The sequence below is a fragment of the Mixophyes fleayi genome, chromosome 1 (genome assembly GCF_038048845.1).
Source record: "Mixophyes fleayi isolate aMixFle1 chromosome 1, aMixFle1.hap1, whole genome shotgun sequence".
NCBI classification, from domain to species: domain Eukaryota; kingdom Metazoa; phylum Chordata; class Amphibia; order Anura; family Limnodynastidae; genus Mixophyes; species Mixophyes fleayi.
This window is the reverse complement of record NC_134402.1, coordinates 149,660,396-149,686,315: the sequence shown is the minus strand read 5'-3', so window position 1 is coordinate 149,686,315 and position 25,920 is coordinate 149,660,396. Positions and strand designations below refer to the sequence as shown.

At 39.8% G+C, this 25,920-nt stretch overlaps 1 protein-coding gene across 2 annotated transcripts in view; it reads left to right on the top strand.

Annotated features, from left to right (window-relative positions):
• The first annotated feature begins 15,653 nt into the window (after positions 1 to 15,653).
• Positions 15,654 to 25,920, top strand: part of SMARCAD1 (SNF2 related chromatin remodeling ATPase with DExD box 1) — a 78,730-nt gene continuing 68,463 nt past the window's right edge. Inside the window, exons 1-3 of one of the 2 annotated variants that reach the window (XM_075201690.1) lie at positions 15,654 to 15,755; positions 20,392 to 20,555; positions 22,817 to 22,889. In XM_075201690.1, the coding sequence (XP_075057791.1) occupies positions 20,432 to 20,555; positions 22,817 to 22,889 (197 nt within the window). In that variant the 5' untranslated portion in view covers positions 15,654 to 15,755; positions 20,392 to 20,431. Of the gene's footprint in view, positions 15,756 to 20,391; positions 20,556 to 22,726; positions 22,890 to 25,920 lie in introns of both variants that reach the window. The other variant, XM_075201682.1, reaches the window with a different exon arrangement.

Here is a 25,920-nt window from a genome sequence, read left to right as displayed (position 1 = left end):
AGTCTTCTGTCTATGAGCACTCCCAAATCCTTTTCCATTTTAGATTCCTCTAAATTTATCCCATTTAATGTACAGATTGCGTGCTTGTTTTTGATCCCTAAATGCATAACCTTACATTTATCTATGTTAAACTTCATCTTTCATTTGGCCACCCAATCCTCTAGTTTATTCAAGTCTCTCTGCAAAGAAACTACATTTTGCTCTGATTTTATTATCTTACAAAGTCTGCAAAAATGGAAACTTTACTCTCTAAACCATCACCTAGGTCATTAATTAATATGGTAAATAGTAGTGGCCCCAACAGGGAACCTTGCGGTAAACTACTTAAAACTTATGACCAATTAGAAATTGTTTCATTTATCACAAATCTCTATTCCCTATTCCCCAACCAGTTTTTCGACCCAAGCACAAATGTTGTTTCCTAGACCTAGTTCCCCTATTTTGTAAACCAACCTCTTGTGTGGCACTGCATCAAAATCCAAGTAGACCACATCTACTGTACCACCATGGTCTACGTTCCCACTAACTTCCTCATAGATACTAATTAGATTAGTTTGACATGACCTATCCCTCACAAATGTATGCTGATTCCCACTAATAATCTTATTGAGATGATATACGAAGCATCTAAATGTCTTTTATGTAACCCATGGTTAAAAGCTACAAATGGTTTATTTCATAATATAAAGGGTAAATGCTAAAAAAATAAAAATAAACAATTCATTATAAAGGGAATAATAAAGCAGCACTGTATGTTAGCAAATAATTTCAGAAGCTGAATCAAATTTATGTTAAAAGCAGCAGAATAGAGAATGTTTCAATGAACTTAAATTTAAATGAGTACTACATTTCAATTTCTATTATACTACATAATTATATCAAATGTATCACAGATTATCCTTATCCATGAAATATACTGCGCTTTCAGGGTGTTGCTTAAAATATTTTCAAATAGTAAAAATATTTCTTAATGTCATTTGTACATTGTGTATACGGGTGCAAAAGTAAATACACTACGTTATGATTGCACACACATCATTTTTGGATGCTAAATATAATTCCATCTATTTCTTCTCATTAGCTGATGTAGTAGGAAAGTTGCAGTACTTGCCTGCATGGTAGCTCTTTAGAGCATTATCTCTACATGGGGACGCTTTGAACCAGTGTATACTGCTTTGCAAAGGAAGCCTGGCATCTAGTGGACATTTAGCTCATGTCATCTAAGTGTACTAAACTCTTAAACAAATTGTTTGTTTTTTCTTGTCGTCTTTGCTTTTAACATACATCACACATATTATGAATTTATCCTATTGCATAGCAGTGTTAATTGATTTCAGGTTATAAATCTTTTAGGTAGGTAGTTTATTTTCATATACTTACACTACCACTGTATCCATATACCGTATTTCATTGATTCTAAGACGTCATCTTAGAATGTGTAGAATCAATGTGTAAGGCGCACACTAATTTCAGTACCACGAACAGAAAAAAAGGTTTTGTTATATGGAATTGTGATCATTTCTCCAACCACGAACATTTACCTCACTAATGTCAAATTGTGGACTTGCAGCTCTATTTCCATGTTCTTCTGCATACACAATAACTTTTTGAATCAATGTGGCTTCGTAGTGCAATCTTTTTGACAGGATTTTGATGCAATAAGGGATTAAAATGAATGAAATACAGCTCCACTATAATGAAATAACGGTGGCTCCACACATGCAAACAGTGCCACTGTATTCAGAAGGCAGGGAGAAGGGACAACGGTCAAACATACACCTGCTATTCTAAGACGCACCCGTGATTCTAAGATGCACCCTAGTTTTAGAGATGTTTATATAGGGAAAAAAGGTGCGTCTTAAAATCAAAGCAATGCAGTATGTGTGATTTGCCAGCAATTAGTTGAAAATGTTATATTATTTATGCATTACTTTTGCTCTGTATGAGCAATACAGTCCTTAGCTATTATTCTGCAAGTTTGGACTTGCTTTGATGGGTGCAATTATCGGTTTTAAATCCTATAACACCACTAATTTAGAAAAAATAAAATTAATTTCACACATTTTTTTTTGCCTCCAAATCCAGCTGCCCCATTTTGATTCACCATAGTTCCAAATCTATATAGGTTAATAATTACTGAATGTTATTATTTAACATACAATGTGTTATGATCATACTTAAAGGTATTAGCGTGGTGAACATTTCACTAACTATTTTTCTATGTATTTTAATTACAAGATTTGAAGCCCGATAGAAAAGTTTACTTCATGGACATCCAGCGCTGATACCCTGTACTGAGCTGGTAACCATGATTCCTGAACCTGACTTAAATGGGAAGAGACTGACAAAGATGGTTTCAACCCCTCAGGCAACATTTTTCTCCACAAAGTAACAATGCAGAACCTTTGCAATCCATGGCAATCCAAGCAGTGAAGCAAATAACCACAGTCCAGTCAAATAAACTCAAACAATGAACAGTGATTGGACAACAATTGCTACAGTGGCATCTCAGAGGGCCTATAAACCTCCAGCGGTGGATATAGCTCACAACAACAATGTACCAGCTTGTGAGACTAAATAGGACAGTGAAAACTTCCATGGTAGGGGATTGAGGTGAAACTCTGCAAGGGTTGACAATTTAGAGATTTAAATATTGTTCTTTAATACAATTAAAACGCAATTGTTTTCTTGTTCATGAGCTTGTTATTTTCCAGTAGGATCATAAGATCATAAGGTAAGTGCTAAGACTATTAAAAGAATAGATAGGCGAAGAAGATGCCAGTCATGGAATCATAAGATACTGTGTCATAAAAATCATTGTTAAATAGGTTGGTTATTTGGCAATGGGAAAAGAGCAATGTACCTGAAAGGGGCCCTAATTTGTTGAGGGAAACTTCCCAGAAAAGAATGAGTGATAGACATGATGATGACACATGCAGATTTGCTGACAAATGCACCATTACACTAATAACAAACCTCCTAAATATTTTCCTAAATAAGGTTAATTGGAAGTAGGTAAGTAAGAGTAGCTCAACACACTTCAGTTGCCGCATAGGCAGCTTTCTAACCTTCAAAAGGATCTCAAATTGCCCTTAATCTCAATAATAATTTCATATAATATATATTAGCAGGCAATTGAAACAAGCGTTAAAAGCTATACCAAAGAAATCTGGCAAGAAACTGGAGGAAATTTACTAAGGTGTTTTTTTGTGAAACCACTAGTTTTTGGCAATTTGTGGCCAAGAAATCACACAAGTCCAAGGTTTTGGTACAACTGGCCTTAGCCAGTTTTATTAAGCATAAAAAATAAAGAAAAACTTTAGAATAAATACCTTGCCTGTCCAGCATTAACTAAACACAAGTCGTTCCTGACTGTCAAACTATAAAAGAAAACATTAGAAGTTCCAGCACATATAGTTTACTCACAACCATTGGGCAAAACAGTCACCATTGGGATTTTCCCACTAGAATCATAACATTTCAGACTCGCCTGCTCTCTCCTACCTGTTCTTTTCACTGTCACCACCTCTGGCTGCTGTTTTTTTTAGTTGCGGCTTGTCTGGGTCCTGGAATGTTGGGGCCCTATATAAAAACAAATGGGTACATTTAGAAAATTTCAACCAACCCCGGCATTAAATCAATAGCACCCACAACTAATAATTAGGCCTTCTTCCAGCCCCAACTTTAAAATAACAGTATTTCTATTTAATACACAAACCTATTTCCCTCCCTCAAAACAGCCCCAGCAATAAGTTAATAGCATTTACATTTCATAAACATATACCTATTTCCCACAACCATCACTGCCATTAAATAACTCATTGTCACATTTAATAAAGAGACCTCATTTCCACAAGCCCCCTGTGCCATCACATGCCCTCCATGCTGCTTTTCCCCCCTATACCTGGCCCTATTCATCACACTTTGCCATGCTGCCCCCCCTTATCACTCTGTGCCATGCAGCCCCACCCTTCATCACACTGTGCCATGCTGCCCCCCCTTCTTCATCACACTGTGCCATGTTGCTTCCCCCTCCACTCCTTCATCCCACTGTGCCATGCTGCTCCCCCTTCTTCATCTCACTGTGCCATGCTGCCCCCCCCCACGCCTTCATCTCACTGTGCCATGCTACCCCCCATTTCTTCATCTCACCGTGCCATACTGCTCTCCCCCTTCTTCATCTCACTGTGCCATGCTGCTACCCCCCCCTTATTCATCTCACTGTGCCATGCTGGTTCCCCCCCTTCTTCATCAAACTGTGCCATGCTGCTCATCCCCCTTCGTCATCACACTGTGCCTTTCTTCTTTCCTCCCCTTGCCTCTGTTCCTTTACTTACCTTTGTATTGGCTTCTTTCATCTATTTTCTTTTCTTTTCTTCTCTTCGGACTTCTGTCTTCTTGCTTGGTCCTCTGTGCGCCGCTACTCACTGAATGTCGGGCGTGACGTCATCACGTTACGCCCGACATTCAGTGCAAACTGAGCAAGGAGGAGGGAAGAGGGATGCCAGCGCCGCGATCATGTGAGTATTTGTATACTCACATGATCGCGGTGCCAGTGTCTCTGAACCAGGTTCTTCAAAACAAAACTTGCTTTATACCAAGAAACACTTGCATGCTGTTGGTAAAGTGTTCAACTGTGATAATGCATTTTGTCTTGCTCCTTATTTTCTGCACTCAAATTCTGTCTCCGACAGCAGCTATTTGTAGTGATACATTTGGCTCATAGCAGGTAATCAATAGGCAAAAGTGACTAATAACACACACATGTGGGTGTGTGCACACAATCCTCTTCTTTTAGATGGAGGATTTCCCAAGATATCCATGCCCTATACTCCCACATGAAATCCTCATTGAAAGATTGTTAACAACAGATATCAATATTTCAACTAAGAGACCATGAAATCAAATAAGTGTGTTGAAAAATAGTACCCAATTGAAAATCATGCAGCTCTTCTATTCTCTCCCAAATAACTTATGGGTGTCAGAAGTTCCTTTTGGCTAAGATCAAGTGTAGTTTTGTCCTATAAGGGGCAAGATGCCACTCGCTGATATGGAAGACTACCTCATTTGAGGTAAAAAGACCAGTTTGTTTGAGTCAGAGGTGCCTGTGCCTCTGGGGAACGCGGCCTTAGGTGGCCCAAAAATGCATGGGGGGGGGGGGGGGGGAGGGTGAGATCTGCACTGATGCACAAGTAATGCCAGGAGGGCACTATGCTCTTGGTAACCCTGGAACACTCATTATTTCTTTGCCCTGTGGGTAAATGTATCAAGCTATGAGTTTCCGGCGGGTTTGAAAAGTGGAGATGTTTCCTATAGCAACCAATCAGAAAACTCCGGAAACTCGCACTTGATACATTTAACCCCTGGTCTTTTGACAGGGCAAGAATAGTTTTTAAACCCACAAGCCACTAGGTTGGGCCATTCTGGTACTCTTTATTTTCTATTAATTGTACATAGTACTTACATGTTTGTCACATTACCAAAACAAAATCTGTGTGTCTTATGCTTTTTTTCATCACATTTTAGGGTGGATGTTCCTTTGGAGGCCCACTCTTCAGAGAGGGATGAAGACTCCAGGCACCAAAGGAAGTCTCAAGGACTTAATAAACAGTGTCACAAGCTGCTTCCTGGAGAGAGAGTCCTTTTTCTAAGCATGAAGGTACACAAACATTTATTTTTATTCAGATGGAGGATAGCCTATGATAGCTGTCTCCTATACTCTCACATTAGATCCTACATCATGGAGTGTTAACAACAGAGATCAATATCTCAAACTGGTACAAGAGGCCAGGAAACCAAGTGAGTGTGGTGAAGATGAGTCCAATTGAAAATCATAGAGCCCTTTTATTCTTTCCCAAACTATTTACTCAAAAGTTCAGGTACCCTCCACTTTGGTAACAGTAATTGTAATTATACCATAAGATGAACAAATAATAACAATTTAGATCAGTTGGAGAAGCACACTCTAAATTGTACTGCCTAGGCAAAAATATGGTAAAGGGTAGCCTACCTTTTACCATATACTATCTTGTGCTTCTGTATGGGGTTATGGTGTATAGAAATCCGGGACAGAGAGAGAGTAATGTAGATAAATGTAGTTTTATACACCTAAGCCGTAGTATTACCTATGCTACTTACACATTTAATGAAATACAATTGGAGGAAACTGAATTGTAATAGAACTTGGGAATCCAAAAGCTCTATATTAGAACATAGTGGCAGGCAGCTGTTGCAAATAAATCTATTTGATGCATAAAAATGGTGACACATGCATAGTTCAGCTCCCCTCTACTCCTGTGCATTAACTTAAATAGACAGTATCATTGCAAGTAAAAGTAACACTTCAAATGTAGATTATCACACAGACTAGCAGGTTCTCTTGGTAGCAATAGTTCTAGAGACCTCTGCAAGCTCTGATACACATGCACAAGCTCTCAGCTGAATCCCACCTATTCACTTGTGGGAGATCTCACTTATTGGTCCCTTGGAAACAGATTCCTTTTTTTGGGATCTGTCCACTCTCTCATTGTGGTTTTTGATGGCTGACTCTTACATCCCGGCACCCTGCCTCTCACACTGGCAGGTTTTCCAGCTATCAGTGCAAACAAACTGCTGCAGGCTAGGTGATTTCCGAATGCTCTTACACCTAAACACGGATGAGGTAGCCTGTGCCACTGCTCAGCCAACCTCCTCATAAGGCTTGTGCTTCAGCTCCTGGTGACCTCTACATGCGGTCACCAGGGACTGTGGCCACATGCCATCAATGCTCTTAAGGGGGGGCATTACACTTTATTAATATGTATAAATATATGGTCAATACAAAAACTCTTCATAATTCTTCATACCAACAACCATACAGAGGTACAAAGGGTCATCAGCTGCAAAATAAAGGGTGGTTAAGCTGTGGATTTACTTACCACTTTAGGTGGTGAAACCAAATTCACTAGTAGCATTTAAAAATGGTTTGGATGCCTTTTTCACAGTAATGGTAGCTGTCGGTATAATTAATAGAGGATATTATGGAGTGACTGATCCAGGTAATTTAAGTGATTTCAATTTTTGTGGTAAGGAAGAATTTTATTCCCCTGTGAGGCTAAATTAGCACCTGATGCCCTACTGGTTTTATTTTGCTTTCTTCTGGAACAACATAATTAGAATTTCTGAAAGGCTGAAACTAATAGACCTGTGTATTTTTTTTCAACCTTACAATGTATGTTTCACATAAGCTGCTGGATGGTATACTAAGATGTCTGATATAGTTTGGTCAGAAGGCTATCCATAACTGAAAACAGCAGGGTGAGTTATCTGTTCTTTCTATGGGGGGTATTCAATTGACGGTGGGATCGCCGCAAAGCCCGCGCTCGAAAGATATTACCGTTAATACGGTAATATCTCGCTGGATTTCAGAAATCCAGCGAGTAAATTACCGTATTAACGTTATTTACGCGCAATATTACCGTATATTTTTTGAGCGCGGGCTTTGCAGCGATCCCGCCGTCAATTGAATAGCCCCCTATAAGTCTGGTACCACACTTGCAGTCACACCTTCAATTTTATGGACCCCTGTAAGTGATACTGATTGAAAACATCTTCTTCAACCTGTTAACTTCTGAAGCAAAGCAATTAAGTAGATGACTAATATAAACCCTACCCAATTGCAGTTCTCTTCACATGGGATGCTAATCACTATATTATAGCACCATATGCAGAAAGGTGGCTAACTTATTCCTTGATACAGGCAATAGCACCTTTATCATAACATAGAGGAGTATATGCTTTAGATACTTTACAATAGCATAACCAGATCAATGAACTATTTCTTCATTTAGGGCCTGATTCATTAAGGAAAGTTTAGCAAAAAATTTAGTACGTTTTCTTACTCAAGTTTTCTGGACAAAACCATGTTGCAATGCAAGGGGTGCAAATTAGTTTATTATTTTGCACATAAGGAAAATACTGTCTGTTTTTTTATGTAGCACACAAATACTTGACAGATTATTTGCATTACCCTATTACCACCCGTTATACAACTACCCCTTGACCAACTTTTTTGTGTGACAGGATCATTTAGCTTATGAGTCACTTTTACCTTTGCAGTCTGGCTGGGCCGACTGCAAATGTAGACTTAACCTCATGTGTCAAACTCCCATTGTCCAATAGATTGTAAGCTTGCAAGCAGGGTCTTCTCACCTCTTTGTCTGTTTTACCCAGTTTGTTTATTAATTTACTATGTTTGTCCCCAATTGTAAAGCGCTACGGAATATGTTGGCGCTATATAAATAAATGATGATGATGATGATGATGATAATTTGCACATTGAAATGTATAGTTGATCTAGGACATGCCCAACCCCAAATATAAATCTGCCATCACAATTTAAATTTACCTCCCCCTCCAATGCAACATGGTTTTACCTTACTTACTTTTGCTTAACTTTCCTTAATGAATAAGGTCCTTAAACTGGTTTCTGTAGCCAGGCACAGCCCTCATAAGATCTCTACCTTAGCATAACTAAATAATATAACTAAACAATATCTGATGAAGGACAACTAACAAGGCATCACTATACCATTTTAGAAATACTGTAAATTGTTAAGTTTTGAGATAAGTGTAAGATTATCCAATACATGGAGATACTGACCACTATATACACTTTATTTTGAGAGTACTTCTGTTGAAATGCAAGTTATGACCACAGAGCACTTGGTAATATTCAAGCATGTTCCTTCACATTCTTATTGAGTGCATGGTTCTATGCTTTAAATTGTACACAGTACATGCAAATGGATGTAACCACCTGTCACTGTGTGTGGTTTTGGGGTGGTGCATGGGTAGGTAATGCATCTCCCTGCTGGCCCTTTTCTCTGCCCTAAGGCACTTTGTTATAATGGGGCTATATTTTACTAGTCAGATGGGGCTACTATGTATGTTGGTCATGATACTGATTTTCATTTTATACTGGTGCAGAGATGACTGTATTTTAGGAGGTAGGGTACAAAATCAAAGGTATGTGTATTAAACAAGATTTGCCAAACTGGTAGTATTGGAGAGGAATATGTCATTTCTGCAATAGGGTGCTCTGTTTTACTGGTCCACCACTACTGTTGTTGGACATTATATGTAACTAAAACAGTAATACAGTGGTTAGCATTGCTGCGTCAAAAAGCAAGGGCCATCAGTTCTATTCCAGAGAAATATTTGTGTAGAGTTTGTATGTTATCCCCCTTTTTGCCTGAGTTTTCTCCCACAATCCAAAAACATACTGGCAATTTGAATGTTCAAACTAAGTACACAAGTGTTCATACCAACACTACCTTCAAATAAACAGTCTAGCCACAGAGTCGACCCTGCATCTGATCAAGTTTGTACTCAATCATAATTACTTTTCATTTGGGAAAGACATATACCTGCAGTGTATGGGAAGTGCCATGGGTAGTAAGATGTCACCTCAGTATGCTAATCATTTCATGGCTAAACTAGAGGAGGAATTCTTATCAACTTGCACAATGAAACCTCTAGCATACTTCCGTTATATTGATGATTTGCTACTAATCTGGACTGGCTCTGAAGATGAGCTGCTGACTTTCCATAAACAACTTTCACTCAACCAGCAGACTCACTCTTAACTACTCAAGATCTCATATACATTTCCTGGATATGACCATATACAATAAAAACAATACTATACAATCATCGGTCTATCATAAACCCACATGCTGCCCAGCATATCTGAGATGAAACAGCTTTCACCCAGGACACATAAAGAAGTCCATCATTTACAGTCAAGCTCCGAGATACATTCAGATTTGTTCAGACAGTGAAGACAGAAAACAACACCTGCTATCACTGAGAAATACATTCCTACAACAAGGATACTGTCACGGTCGTCCGAATTTCTTGATCCGATTCGGGACCCTTGGGCCTAGCTGGAGCAGGACTGAAACAGAAACTAGCAGCCTGGATAATCTTCCTGCTCATGTTCTTGCTGAATGTAAAATATAGCAGGGGAATGAGCAGTCTGGAAATGCTGAGCACTGCACTTTAGTTATGCAGACAGGAGCACTGCACTTTAGTTATGCAGACAGGAGCACTGCACTTTAGTTATGCAGACAGGAACACTGGAACCAGGAGCCAAGAACTATCCTCTGGAGAGAAGTGTGTTGTTCTGGCAATGAACAGATCACAGCAGCAGGTTTAAATAGGATGTCCCAAACAACTATTGGCTGATCAGTTCATGTGATCACAGCTTCTGAATCTGTTTGGTTTGGAATGATCACCTGACTGCATCCTAGATGGCCGCGCCCATGCAGCAGAAAAAACAGTATGTGTTTGTTTACAAACGGAGGTGTGGAGAACGGGAATGCTGCAGATGACCAGGAGGGACCCAGGTAGCCGTTATATGACAGCGGCGGATGAGGTAAGTGCGGCTAAGATCCCGATTTGTGACAGATACCATCCAATAGTTATAGATGAACAGATCCAAAAGGCCACAAGGATCCCAAGGAGTAGCCTCCTGGATTACAAACAGAAGGAGGATAACAGCAGGGTGCCCCTTGTGGTCACTTACAATCCCCACATGAACATGTTGGGGAAAATTGCTGCTGATCTGCAGCCCATATTTGAGAAAGACAATAGACTGAAGGAAATATTCCCAGATTTACCTCTCCTTTCATACAACCTCCGAACTTAAGAAAAATCTTCGTTAAAAGTGCCCTCTCATCACCATCAGAGACTGGCACCTTCCCTTGCAAAAACAAAAAATGCAAAACCTGCACCCATGTCCTACCAGAAAACACAGTCCACATACCCAACACACAATGGGACTTTAAAATCACTGACACATTCTCATGTACATCCTCCAATGTGGTGTACATGATACAGTGTACAAGATGCCGTGAGGGAATATACATTGGGGAGACCAAGCAGAAACTGCAATCCAGGATGAATCTACAAAGACACACAATAAAGAAGATTCTGGACACCCCCGTGGGTAAACACTTCTCTGGACCAGGACACAGTATGACGGATTTAAAAGTCTTAATACTGAAAGTTTTTTTAAAAAAAGACAGGGAGAGAAAAATCAGGGAATTCAAGCTGATAAGAACATTCCAGTCATTGACTCAAGGACTCAACCTAACACGTGGATTTATGGCTCCAGATCTCAGGACTCTTAGAACTTTCACTCTTCCATCCGTAACGAAAACCCCCGTTTTATTACTTTAGCTTATCTTAATGATGTATCCACCCTCCCCCTCCCTGTGCAAATTGATTGATGTAACATCTCTTAAATGTTGTGTCCTTTTCTCAGTCATTCATTTGTAAACCTGCCTGATGAAGGGGCCTCTGTGCTCTGAAAGCTAGCAAATATAATCATTTCTTTTGGTTAGCCAATAAAGGTATCACTCCTATGATACTTTTGTCTTTTTTGACACAAAAGTATTTAACATCACATAAGCTTAGGAAATCAAATTCCAGAACTAGTGGCCAAAATGACAAAACATGATCTAGTTATTGTGGCTACTAGTCATGGTGTAATGAAAATAAAACTGGGACATAGCTTTGAATCTGCTTGATGTGGATTGGACTAGATCTGCTGCAGGTTCAAAAAGAAGTAGGGACACTATTTGCATGAGCAATTGGTGAGGGAACCCACTAGCAAATAAACCATTCTCAACTTCCAAAAACATACTGGTAGGTTAATTGGCTGCAATAAAAAGTTGATCCTAGTCTCTGTCTGTCTGTCTCCCTCTCTGTCTGAGTGTGAGTGTGTGTCTACATTAGGGAATTTAGACTGTAAGCTCCAATGGGGCAGGGACTGATGTGAATGAGCTCTCTGTACAGCGCTGCGGAATTAGTGGTGCTATATAAATAAATGATGATGATGATGATGATGAACTTAATACCTACAATGTTGACAGAGTATCAGAGTTAAGTGTGGATGAGAACTTGGGTTCCAATGATCATCATTTATTGAGGTTTAGTATAAAGACAGAGCATGACACATGCCACAGAAAACCAAGGTGTTTTGACGTTGTAGAGATAGGAAAGTCATTGTTTGGAAGAATGGAGACATTTGACTTTAGCGTAGGAGCAGCGGGAAAAGTTAAAGAATAAAATTCTAAAAGCAACAGACCTTCGTGTCAGACACATTAGAAAAAAATACAAGGGAACAAAGCCAATCTCATTTTTAAGGGATTTAGGAAGACTGTAAAAGGGGAAAAATAAAGATTATTTTTAGGAAATATAAGCAGACTCAGAAGAATGAAGACCAACTTTTTGATTGAAAAAGTAACTTTATTTGTATAAAGGTATAAAAAACACACGATACATTACAAAGAATGAAGACCAACTAGTATACTTGGCTAAGTAGAAGTACACTAAGAAAGAAATCAGATCTGAAAAGACTAAGGTTGACGAGAAAATGGCACAGCTGAGTAAAGGATACAAAACCTTATAATATATTTCAAAGAAAATTAAAAGGGGAAATAGTAAAACTAAAGATAGTGGGAGAAAGTATTGTGGAAAGAGACAATGATGTAGAAGATCATCTAAATAAGTATTTCTGTTCAGTATTTTCAGTAGAAGGTAATAGACTTCACTTAAGTAACATGTAAAACAAGGTAGACATGAGTCCATTTACATAGAAGAGGATCCTGGTAGAACACTTAAAACAAAGTACAGAAATGAATAGTCTGCCATTAACTGGATTATTCAACTAAGTGGCTAGCACTTCTGCCTTACAGAACTTGGGTCATGAGTTCAATTCCCGACCATGGTGAGGAGTTTGTATGTTCTCCCCGTGTTTGCGTTGGTTTCCTCTGGGTGCTCCGGTTTGCTCCCACACTTCAAAAACATACTGGTAGGTTAACTAGTTGCTAACAAATTTGACCCTAGTCTGTGTGTGTGTGTGTGTGTGTGTGTTTGTGTTAGGGAATTTAGACTGTAAGCCCCAGTGGGGCAGGGACTGATGTGAGTGAGATCTCTGTACAGCGCTGTGGAATCAGTGGCGCTATATAAATAAATGGTGATGATGATGATGATAGTCCCATAAGATAGGAAAAGAGCAATTGCAGTCCAGGTTCACAAAAGTAGAAGTAGATATATGTTACCAGTGCAGAAAACCAAGGATTTGTACTTGGACCAGTCCTCTTTCAAATCTTTATTGGTAACATTACAACTGGTATTGTGAAGGTGAATGTATGCCTTTTTGCAGATGACACAGTTATGTAACAGAGAGCGTGACCAAAATGAATGATTATGTAGGTAAATTAGGTAAAAGGTATAACAACTACAGTTCAATGCCAAAAAATATAAAAACATCTACTTGGGTCTCAAAAATCCAAAGGCATGCTACAGTATTAACGGTACACAAATGACAATTACTGAGGAGGAAAGGGATTTAGTAGTCACTTTTTCAGGTGACTCCTTGGAGGACAATGTAGCAAAGCAATGAGTAAATCCAGTGGGATGCTAGGTTGCATAGCTACAGGACTTAATAGCAGACAAAGTAAGATGATGATGCCTTCTTCATATAGGTAACTGATGAGGCCACACCAGAAATACTGTGTTCAGAAGGATATAAATAAATTAGATATTGTGCAAATACTACTAAAATGATACATGGTCTAAATGACCTCTCTCTCTATATATATATATATCTTGGGTATATAATAGAGCTTTCATATATATGGAGTATTTTAACAAGCACAGGAGGCAGGAATGTTTTCTACAGAGGAAGATAAGTATAAGAACAAAGTGGGCATGCATTAATGTAAAGGATATCATGTTTAGAGGTGTACATAAGGAAGAAATACTGTACAGAAAGGGTAGTAGATATATGTAATAACCTTCCATCAAAAGTAGAAGAGGCAAATATGGCAGGAAAATTTTAACATGCCTGGGCTAAAGATAAAGGTATCCCATACCTGCATTAGGAAATTCAGACTGTAAGCACCAATGGGGCAGGGACTGATGTGAGTTCTCTGTACAGCGCTGTGGAATTAGTGGTGCTATATAAACATCTGATGATGATCCGCACCACCGTACAGAGGACAAACAAGACAGTACATGGTATAACAGAACTAAATTATAACATATATATTCAATTTCCTGCAGGATATTTCCCCTTTAATTCTGTTTCCATTAAAGTACATGTTTATTCTATTTTCTTCAGGATATTTCCCCTTTAATTTATTTACTGCAGTTTATTCAAGTTGCACTAAAGTATTAGCCAGAGTTACCTACTCTCTTAGTAAAATCTGGGAGAGTCCCAAATTAGGGCAACCTGCCTGTAATGTGGGCAGGAATGGGTTTTAATAATGCATCATCAAGCACCGCCCACCATGGACCAGGACCATGATGACAAGATTAGCATCATCTTACACCATGACCCACCGACTTGGAAGACGCAAATACTGTCATCAATTACCATCCACCTCTGCTTTTTATACCGCCCTCCGCATTCCAAAAAGGGAGCTATGAAAAGTAGGCAATTATGCTATAAATTGTTTATTTATAAAACGCCACAGTACAGCATGGTGGCTTAATAGCTAGCACTTCTGTCTCAAAGAACTGGGGTCATGAGTTTGATTCCTGACCATGGCCTTATCTGTGTGGAGCATGTGGGTTTCCTCCCACACTCCAAAAACATACTAGAAGGTGAATTGGCTGCTAGCAAATTGACCCTAGCCTCTCTCTCTCTCTGTATACTTTAGGGAATTTAGACTGTAAGCACCAATGGTGCACTGACTGTGAGTGAGCTCTCTGTACAGCGCTGCAGAATAACGCTATATAAATAGCTGATGATGATCCGCACCACCGTACAGAGAACAAACAACCTTTTATTCTGTTTTCATTAAAGTACAACATGTTTATTCAATTTTCTTCAGCATATTTCCCATTTAATCTATTTACTGCAGTTAATTCCATTTGCACTAAAGTATTGGCCATAGTTGCCTACTCTCCAGTAATGTCTGGGAGACTCCAAAATTAGGGTAACCTGTCTGTAATGTGGGCGGAAATGTGTTTTAATAATGCATCATCAAGCACCGCCCACCATGGACCAGGACCATGATGACAAGTTAGCATCATCTTACGCCATGACTCACCGACTTGGAAGATGCAAATACTGTCAATTACCTCCCGACTCTGCTTTTCATACCTCCCCTCCGCATTACAAAAAGGGAGCTATTAAAAGTAGGCAATTATGCTATTGTTTAGTCCATATCCTGCAATAAATGCCACTTTTTCCATTTCCACTAAAATATAACCTGGTTATTACGTTTCCTACAGCAAATGCACGTGACCACTAATTCCTTATCCTGCATTTTATTCCATACATTTGTACAAAACATATTTATTCCATTCCCCCTCAAGTACTCCAAGGAGTCCAAAGATTGTTCTACTTTACGCGTTATTATTTGAGCATAACGTTTAGTATATCCCCTAAAACACAGAGGCCTTTAAAGAACAGAATCAAAGCTGTGAGTCCCTTTAACGACCAGTGGTACCTCCATGGAACTCCATGTTGCCGTAGCAACGAGCGTGCGCTACGTTCGCATCAGTGACGTCAGCAATACGCGCTTCCCCTCCTGTTCTCACAGAACGGCAAGTACATCAAAAGAGAGAGAGAGAGAGAGAGTTCTGCTTACGCTGGACGTCACTGGAGCGCCGTGCAGTTCCCGGCCTGAGTGGTGTCGTCATCAATCTGCGCTCACTGGAGGACCCCGGAGAAGCCGCGGGAAGCGGAGGAGGAGGTGAGGAGCGTGCAGCCCCTCAGGAGGGTTCTGTGTGTGCAGACACGGTTCACGTACCGGGGAGAGCAGGGAAGGGGGGCAGCAGCTGTCAGTGACCGCGCTGAGCCCCTGCTGTCACACAGGGGTTGTGTGTCTTTGTGTGGAGGTTCAGTATGTGTTTCCACCATAGACATAAACCCGAGTATAAGGACAGGGACATCAGAGCTGCGCGTTCATGTCATAATGATGACATCTATGCCGGTCTCCTGAGCTGATGGATTCCAGTGTTCTCTGCCTTCTGAGCGCATAATACTACTGGAGTTCTATTTAGCACCGTGTGTGTTAATAGAGACTTCATTATAAACATGTGTCTGTATTATTTGTTCCTTATTGAAAGACAATAATACAGAATAACATACAAAATGGAAGTCGAGCATCACTATCTTCTGCCATTGTGTCAGTATGAACCAGTGTATGAACGTAGGCCGTACATAAAGAAAATTGCTGTAACCTAATAACTAGAAAAACATGCACAATATGTACAAATATGCTTTCTTGTATTTCTTTTTGCATTGCCACTTTGGGAAATGCAGATTATGCTTAAAGAGCCACTAAATCCTAAACAAACGTTGCCATACTAATGATGGCATTTACAGATCTAAAAATAAAAGCTCCTCTACAGAAGGTGACATGCTTAATATTGTTAATATTGTATTTGCTTTGTAGCTGAGTGCAAGCTCTTCTGTCTTTCAGACATTTTTTCTGAACCTGAAGAAAGGCTGTTTGCAGTGCCCTTTAATGGAATTACTGACAGGAAGTCTATTTGTAGGAAGATATGTTCTGCACTCTCAGATATATTCAGTAAATGCTCAAAGCTTTACATATATACTTGTGCACATCATTAGCAGCTTGTTTACATAAGCCAACTTACATTTTAGGTTTAGTGGACCTATTGCATATCTGGAGAATAAATTCCATGGATTTATGACTTTGTTGCCTGTGTTGACAATTTTTTTAAATCACGCACGGTATATGAAGCTGTCTGGGTTTAACAACTGTTTAAATTTTCTCAAAAGCTTATGTTGCAGTATACAGGAAACGATTATTTAAATGGAATAATTAAAGCATGTATTAAAGTAAAACTGAGTATTATTTGCTTCTGAACTTAATAATATTTGGGCTTTCAAAATGTCCCCCAATTTGTACTGTAAGTAGAGCTTCCTGTGTTGCAAAAATGCTTTCAACAATGCCTGCTAGATAGAAAACCAGTTACGAAGGAGTTACTGTTTGACAGGAGTTTTAGCTGTCAAGTATTGGGCAGTAATTAACCAACTGTACAAACGCTACCTTCATTAAGTGACTCGGGCCGAAACAAGGTATGCGGAGCTTATTTTTCAATCCTATAGTCCACTAATGGGATTGGACACCAGTTCAGTTTGGTACTCACAAGAAATTTTTTTTAACACTCTTTTTAAGTAAATGTTGATAACTGCACAGTAAAAATACGATCAGAAGAACTAGGTCAAGATTAAGCCTAATTTTTTTAGATACTATTGTGGCCCTGCAAGCCTTACAATGATGTGACCGTCACAAGGCTAAGGGTCCTATTTATCAAAGATCTCCCCCCTGTAATTTAGAGGGAAATCCCAGAAAACAACAGTTTTCGGGGATTTACCACTAAATTACTATGTATTATTCCATCATCGCAGCAGATATCTGCTGCTTTGCTTCTCTCATCGGTTCATAACAGTGTATGGGAAGTGCTCAGTAATGCTATGTACCAATGACCGATACTACGTTTTCAGTCATGGTAATGTACGCCATCTGAAGCTGGTGTACATTACCATGATTGAAAACTTTCACTCCGAAGAGCAGAGCTGCAGAGCGCATGTGTGGATCCTTCATTTGGGGATCTCGGTGCGCATGCCTCAGTTTACCGGTCGGCGCATGCGCATAGGGATTGAAAGAGGGGCGAGCAGCACCGCACAGGGAGGAGACGAGAAGACTTCAGTGAAAGGTAAGTGATAATCTTCACATGAGCAGCTGTTTTTTGGAACGGCTGTTCCCGTGTTGATTTTTTGATACATATGAGAAACTTTTCAGTCCGCATCTATGCGATAAGGATTGAAAAGTTTCATTCATATGTTGTGGTGATTGGTAAATAGACCCCTAAAAGTGCTGGTCTTGGCACATTATTTGCAAGTGAAATTAAGCGGCATGTCCACCCAAACCTGTTAATTTACCGGTTCTCTGTTTTGTTATCTGAAAATGGTCTTCCATTTTTACTAATCTTTTGTATTCTGAATTGCAGACCTGTATTTTTAATCTGCTTTTGCTATGCCTAGACAACCCCACAAATCAGCAATCACTAAACATTCTCTGAAACATGTTTTCCTGTTTAGCTGTGTGAAAAGATGTTTAATTATGGAGTATGTTTGAAAATTTGTATTAAAAATATGTTTGAGTGGACATCTAATTCTGGAGAATGCTTCATTTAAATATGTTACCAGTTCTAGTAGCACAGTATCAAGTAGATAAGTTGATTTTTAAATTGAGACCTATTCTGTAGATGTGCTCCCAATGAAAATTGTTTTGGGTGGAATTAAAGGAGATAATATACATTTCTAACTTATTTGTGATTTTCTGAGTCCTCCGATGTGTCTTGATCAGCTGGGGCTGTTCCTACTAACAGTGGTGGTGTCATGGCTTCTGTCCATGAACTTCCTTCCTACTTGAATGAGAAGTTCACAGGTAGGACTTTGAATATTCCAGACAAGGCCGCCATGTGGGTTTCTATGATCTGTATCATAGAATGCATCATTGAGATTCACTTAATGCATGGAGCACAAGTAGGTTACCTTTATATTATGTCATGTGACATCATGGATTTCCAAACATAAGGTTATATGTTGTGGGAATGACATTATTACTATACAACTTGATCCTTCTACACTGCGCAAGATAGTATTCTCTCTTCACACTTCTTACATGCTCCCATTCCCGGTTACAGGGCTCTTTTCAGGCTGCACCAGCTTTAATCCCGCCCTGTCACAACAAGACTTTCTTCTAGCCTCCAAAGTTTCAAGCGGTCCCTAAAAACTCATCCCTTTAGCCAACCTATGAAATCCCGAGACCACCCTCTTAACCCTCTAAGGTTATTCTACCCGATTACACCTTTCATACACAGTTTACTCAAGTTTACATTTACTCTCCTTCTACAATCAAATGGGGCTCTAAACCCCCAACCTACTAAGTACTTGTCCAACCTGGCTGAAATTGGAATAATGTGCACTATGTGGCGCTTATGTGATCTTGTTTTATTATTTATTTTTTTCCTTATTGTAAAGTATTGCTGGTGCATTTGATTTCAAATGGATTATTGAGTATGGTGTTCCTTTGATAGGCTACATTCTGCAATATTGCGGCAGTTGTCCAATATCATTGTCGATATTACAGTGTGAATGGCCAGCATTCGAAAGTTATAGATTGCACTAGAGGACTGTAGAGCAGGTTCACTTATCGAGTAAGCAATGAAGTTTCAAGAAGACCTCCTTGTGATGGACATGTCAATAGTGACATCGGCTGGTTCATGTTCCTTCCGCAATACAGCATGTCTCAGTCGCAGTCTTTTAGGTCCAAGCTACTTACTATCTGCATCCATCATTTCCGCAAATGATAAATATTTAGCTTTTCACATGTAACATAAAAAATAGTATTTATTTTTGAAAGCTACAGTGTTCTCCTCAGAAAATTTTGTCAGCCGATTGGTGTTAAGAAGCAACTGGTGGGGGCAGTTGTTATACTTTGCACTAATAGTGAAAAATGGAGGTTATTGCCCACACCTGCCAGGACTGGTCAGACAGGTGGTCAATGGTCAGACAGGTGGTCAATGGTCTAACACGCACTGCTGGCTGTAATGGTCACATATTGCCTGTTCTAATAGGAGAAACAATAGTTTATTCTATCATAGTAGGACTGTTGGGCTCCAAGAGCTGGGTAGCAAGTAAAAACAGCCAGGGGGAGCACCCGGGAAATAGGTGCTGGGCAGAACACTGAGCTACCAAATATTTGTGGCTTTGACCTCACTATAGGTGGAGTCATACGGCAGATTTAGATTTCTGTGTTTTTTTTGATCAGGCAACTGCAGAGTTCAAGTTTTCATACAATATCGCGGTGGAGAGTGAATTGGGAAAACAGTTCCTTTATGACATCAGAGAGATTCAGTTGTACGGCACTGCCTTATTGTTGGGAAATTGTAGCCAGCAAATAGTTTTTTCTTTGTTCTAAGTATTTCAATTCTACCCCTAAACATAATACTGATATATGTGCTAATATGTTTGGATAACTCCTGCCAAAAATCATAAGATACAGATACATGAACTGAGTTTTTGGTGCAAGCTACCTAAATAGTCATTCAGAAATATAAGTTTGTTCTGTTTATATCAAATCATTACTCGTGTAATCTATAATATGTGTTATCTGCTTTCTGTTCCACTTTCCCTTTTATTCTAATCTCTTCCCCCTTCCATTACTCCTTTAACTAGTTTGTTGTGCATACTCACTTCACCCACAGTCAAATGGAAAGATATAAATCACAAAAAAACCGACACATGTATTTTGTATCTTGGCATAGAGTTCTTATTGGTTTTTATTTCAGTTTGTTTCTAGACTATTCAGGTGCATACCTACTGTGAATTATGAGCGTGTTTAACCTTGAACGCTTCCGCTTTGATAAGAACAAAAAAGAGGACCAAGCCTCCAATGAAAAGGAAGGAACAAGCCGTCCTGGCACTCCGAGATCTGAATTGGATAACAAAGCAAGTAAGCTATTTATGTATTTATTTATTTATTTTTTAAAGGATGTGTTTTTATATTTGTCTCTGGTCATATTTTGTGATTTTTTTAATATTCTGAACTAGCTACACCATATTGCTTCGTTTCTGTGTGAATAAAAAAGAAATAAGGCATAAAACTCAATAAGTTAGCTATTCGGTTTAAATATTGCAGGTTACCATTTATTTTATTATGTGAAAATATGTACCGTACAATAATCACTAAATACTATGTTTACAGTTTGGTCAAAGCATTGTTTTTTTTTGTTTTTTCGTGTCAAATGATATATAGTACATAATGTGGTAAATTGCTTTAGCTCAGTGATCAGAACGGTTACTCTATTTAAGTGTTATGTCTCATCACTGTATGGTATCATTTATCTATCTCAAGGCATTTATGATAAGTTTGTACAGCGTTTTAGTGTATGCTGCATTAGTCTTTGACATTTTTATGGTTGACTAGTGAAAAAATAGGAATAGAAAATTTAATATAAATATTGATAAAAATGCATTTTGTATAAGCCATGTACATGTGTAAAAGTCAATAGCACTCTCAGTTTTAGTGTGGGAGATGGGAGGAGGAGCACCAGCCCCCACACTATAGGCTACGCGATTCTAGTGTGGGAGATGGTTAGAGGAACACACCTGGCGTGTGAAGACCCAACTAAACAGGATGTAGTTCGTATAATACCTAGGTGGAAAGGGGTTAAGGCAGTGTTCTCCCAGCACCTATTTCCTGGCTTCTACACCCAGCTGTTTTTACTTACCACCTGGTTCTTGGAGCCCAGTAGAGTCCTATTATAATAGGAGAAACAATGGTAAATTCTATTATAACAGGCACTACGTGATAACTACAGCCAGCAGTGTTTGTTAGACCAGCAGTCTGACCAGTTCTGTCATATGTGGGGGAAAAACCTCCCAACGTTTTTCATTATTATTGCAAAGTATTATAACTGCCCCCACCCAGCTGCTTCCTAATGCCACCCGGCTGGCAAAATCTTCTGGGGAAAAGTCTGGTTAAGGTAAAGTATCATATTAGAGGAGGTAGTGCTCATGGTAGCCTGCTCATAAGTAGGTTTAAGGTGTGTAATCGGTGTCTGGTTGGTCCATCTGTTTTTGACAGATGGTACTGATTTTGTTTGGGCATGATTGACTCAACAAGTTCACACCGTCAATCCTAATGACTTTAACTGGTAGTCATTTTTTCCCGCTGTAAATAATACATGTAATAATTCAGAAACTAAGCAGTCCAAAGGGACAAAAATCTCTCTCTGGTTGTTTAAAAACATTAGCATCTTCTGCCAGTAGCCCATTATACAGTTAGCATGTGTATGATATCTCACACTTGCCTAAGTTGAATGTGGCCTTTCTAGGTGGGTTGTACTGTCTTTATTTAAGATGGTTAGTTTTATTCTCCACTGTCTGAAAAAGGGAGATACTTAAGTTGAATACACAAGTGCCTCTAACCACAAATCATTGCTCAGCTCTATATAGCCCTATATACCACTAGGAGTTGACTACCTTGTGATTAATTATATTGTTCTTATCTGCTCTTTTGAGTGGTCTTGTAATACCTATGTGTCAAATTAGGGCAAAATAAACTTATTATCTTGTGTTGTAAGAGGTGGCTGAGTTGCAGACAATGGAAGAAAGCTCTAACTAAGATGCATTCATGTTTCTGTGGCATAATCTGTTTCAATAGTTTCATGCAGCTGCTTCTCTTTTATGGTTGAAATCGGTATTTCTGCTGAGGTGCATTACTTTGTGCAATTGATCCATAGTTAAGCAATTAGCATTGAGGAGAATCATAGTTCATCTATGCTAATTATTCATATTTAATACTGTGTTCACTGTAAATCAACTTGGTCCATTTTGTAGAAGATCTCTTATTGGACATGGTCGTTTTCCTTCTTTCAATACTGACTGTTTCTCCAAGGGCATATGTTACTTTAAAATAAGTCACTAAATTACTTACTCTATTCAAGCATTCATGGTAAACATGTTTTTTCAATGGTATTTCCTCTGCCCAGGCTTTGTAGCACTACAGGCAATTACTGGAGATAATAAGTAAGCAGGGCATGGGCAAAGTTATGGAATGTCTCATAGCTCTAACCTCCAACCCCTTAAATTTCCAAAGAATAAAATATGTATTTTTCACAGTGACCAGCATCCCAGAGACTCCCGAAGGCAAAAGACTAAATAGCGTGTCCTTTTTTAAGAAAAATAAAGGTGTCACTTTCCTTGATTCAGAGTCTGAAAATGAGGACCATGAAAGTAAACCAAGTCTTTATTCCATACACCGAAAAGCCCATCCAAGGGAAGAGTAAGTAATAACTACTAATTAAATCTTAATATTAATTACAGCGAGTAATATATAATTTATTTATTTTGGCACAATGCCAGAAATATACTAAAACACATTTGGTTGTATCTCCTGTATTTCTCATGTTGCTCTAGACCAGGGGTAGGCAACCTGCGGCTCTCCAGATGTTTGTGAAACTACAAATCCCAGCATGCCTTGCCACCTATCTGCTGGTTATCTACTGGCAAAGCATGCTGGGACTTGTAATTTTACAACACCTGGAGAGCCGCAGGTTGCCTACCCCTGCTCTACACACTTCCATCTCATTACTTTGTGTGTCTGTAGGAGGACACTCGGTGATCTATGTGACATGTAGTAGCAGCAATTTACCTCCATTTCTTTGAAGCTTGTTTAGCTTATCTTGGGATAAAATAATCTCATACCTATAAATAATATTTGTTGAATTTTGCTTTGTGTTTATATCATAACGGTCAAAATAACAGGATCAATCAGTTGATAAGAGTTCTGTCCTGCGCTATTTCACTGAATGCTGTCAAGGTGTATGGTTAAATAACAAGTTTTATTGATATGTTAACTGTGAGGCTTGATGTAATGGATTGTCTTTGTTTCAGTGTGTTGGTACAGCTATGTGTGTGCCAGTGTTTAAGTGTGTGGACATTGAAATGTGTAAATGATTGCATGCCTACAGTGATTGGACACTTTTTAGGACTTCAGGGCCCACCTTTAAGCTTAATAATGACAGTTCTGTGTGTGTATGAGTCGCACAAGACTCATATATCCCCTTGTGTTAGAGCTAGATCTACTGTAATATGGGTTTAGTATTAGTAGCAACTGGCATGAGGAGTGCTTGAAAAATAACATGGCATAGTGTGGTACTTGCATTGTGGCATATTAACATTTATAGTGCTAGCATGTTATGTAGCGCTTTACAATTGGGAACAAATACAGTAATAAAACTGTGCTGGGTAATAGACAGAGTAGTAAGAGGGCCCTCCTTGCAAGTTTACAATCTAATACAATATGAGTTTGATACATGAGGTTAAGGGCTACATATTGCTTATTATATTAGACCTGCCAGATTGCAAAGATAAAAGGGCTCTGTGGACTATATTATCCAGTCACACAGCAATATTGGTCAGATGGTTGTTGTCCTGTGTGAATCGTGTACAGATGGGGGTAATGGGGTACCCTAGGGAGATTTAGAGGGTGGTTGATGAATGTGATAAGCTTGCCTGATGAAGTGGGTTTTTAGAGAATGCTTAAAGGATTGAAGACTAGTGGAAAGTCTAGTTGTTGTTATTATTATTATTATTATTATTATTATTATTGTTTATTTGTAAGGCGCCACAAGGTTTCCGCAGCGCCGTATATGGTACAAACAGTAGACTATACAGGGTAAAACAGTACAGAACAATAAACACAAAGTACCAGTACTTCAGAAACTCCAGGCAGGCAAATACAGTAGAGACGGAGCGGAAGAACAGGTATGGAGACAGGAGGGAAGATGGGCCCTGTTCATACGAGCTTACATCCTAAGGGAGGGTAAACAGAATCAGGTACATAAGGGAGCCAGTGAAGCAACGGGGAGAGAGAAAGGGGGCAGGGGAGAACCAGAAGAGGTGAGAGGTTAAGTGGATGGTTGGTAGGCCTTAAGGAACAGGTGAGTTTTAAGTGCCCGCTTGAAGGAGCACAGATTGGGTGAGAGACGAATGGAGCGAGGGAGGTCGTTCCAGTGAAGTGGGGCAGCCCGGGAGAAGTCTTGGATTCTAGAGTGGGAAGAGGTGATCAGAGTGGAGGAGAGGCGGCGATCATTGACCGAGCGCTGGGAGCGGGCGGGAGTGTGAATGGAGAGGAGGTTGGAGATGTAAGGGGCAGTAGACTGAGAGAGAGCCTTGTAAGTGGTGGTGAGGAGTTTGAAAAGGATTCTGTAGGGGAAGGGCAGCCAGTGTAAGGAAAGACAGAGAGGGAGGCAGAGGAGGAGCGGCGTGAGAGGAAGATGAGTCTCGCAGCCGCATTGAGTATAGCAAGGTGGGAGCAGGGGAGGCCAGTAAGGAGGAGGTTGCAGTAGTCGAGACGGGAGATAATGAGAGCATGGATGATAGTTTTGGTGGCATCTTGAGAGAGGAAGGGACAGATGCGGGCAATGCTACGGAGTTGGAAGCGACAGGCTTGGGCTAGCGATTGAATGTGGGGGGCAAAAGAGAGAGAGGAGTCAAGAGTGACACCTAGGCAGCGGAGTTGGGTGACAGAGGAGATAGTGGCGTTGTTAACAACGATAGAGAGGTCATGGTGGGAAGGGAGTCTGGGTGGGGGAAAGACAATGAGTTCGGTTTTGGAGATGTTAATTTTAAGAAAGCGAGAGGACATCCAGGAGGAGATGGCTGAGAGGCAGTCAGTTACACGAGAGAGGAGGGAGGAGGAAAGATCAGGAGAAGAGATGTAGAGTTGAATATCATCAGCATATAGGTGATACTGAAGACCGAAAGAGGAGATGAGAGCCCCAAGGGAGGAAGTATAGAGCGAACAGAGCCCTGAGGGACTCCAACAGGGAGAGGGGAGGGGGAGGAGGAAGAACCAGACGTGGATATGGAGAAGGAGCGATTAGCAAGGTATGAGGTGAACCAGGCATGGACAGAGCCAGAGAGGCCGAGTGAGAGAAGAGTTTGCAGTAGGAGAGGGTGGTCCACGGTGTTGAAGGCTGCGGAGAGGTCAAGGAGGATGAGTATGGAGTAGTGACCCTTGGATTTGGCTGATAGGAGATCATCGGTAACTTTAGCCAGGGCTGTTTCAGTGGAGTGGAGGGGGCGATAGCCGGATTGAAGAGGATCAAGGAAGGAGTTGTGCGAGGGTGCGAATTTCAGAAAGAGGGTGCAGCCTGAAAAAGTCCTGTAACTGGGAATGGGAGCAGATAATGTGTGATGAGAGATGCAGATCTTGTGCAGAATGGAGGTGTCAAGTTGGGAGATATTTTGATACAAGTGAAGAGATGTATATTGGTTATATTGCAAGAACATGTTAAAGAAAGATTATA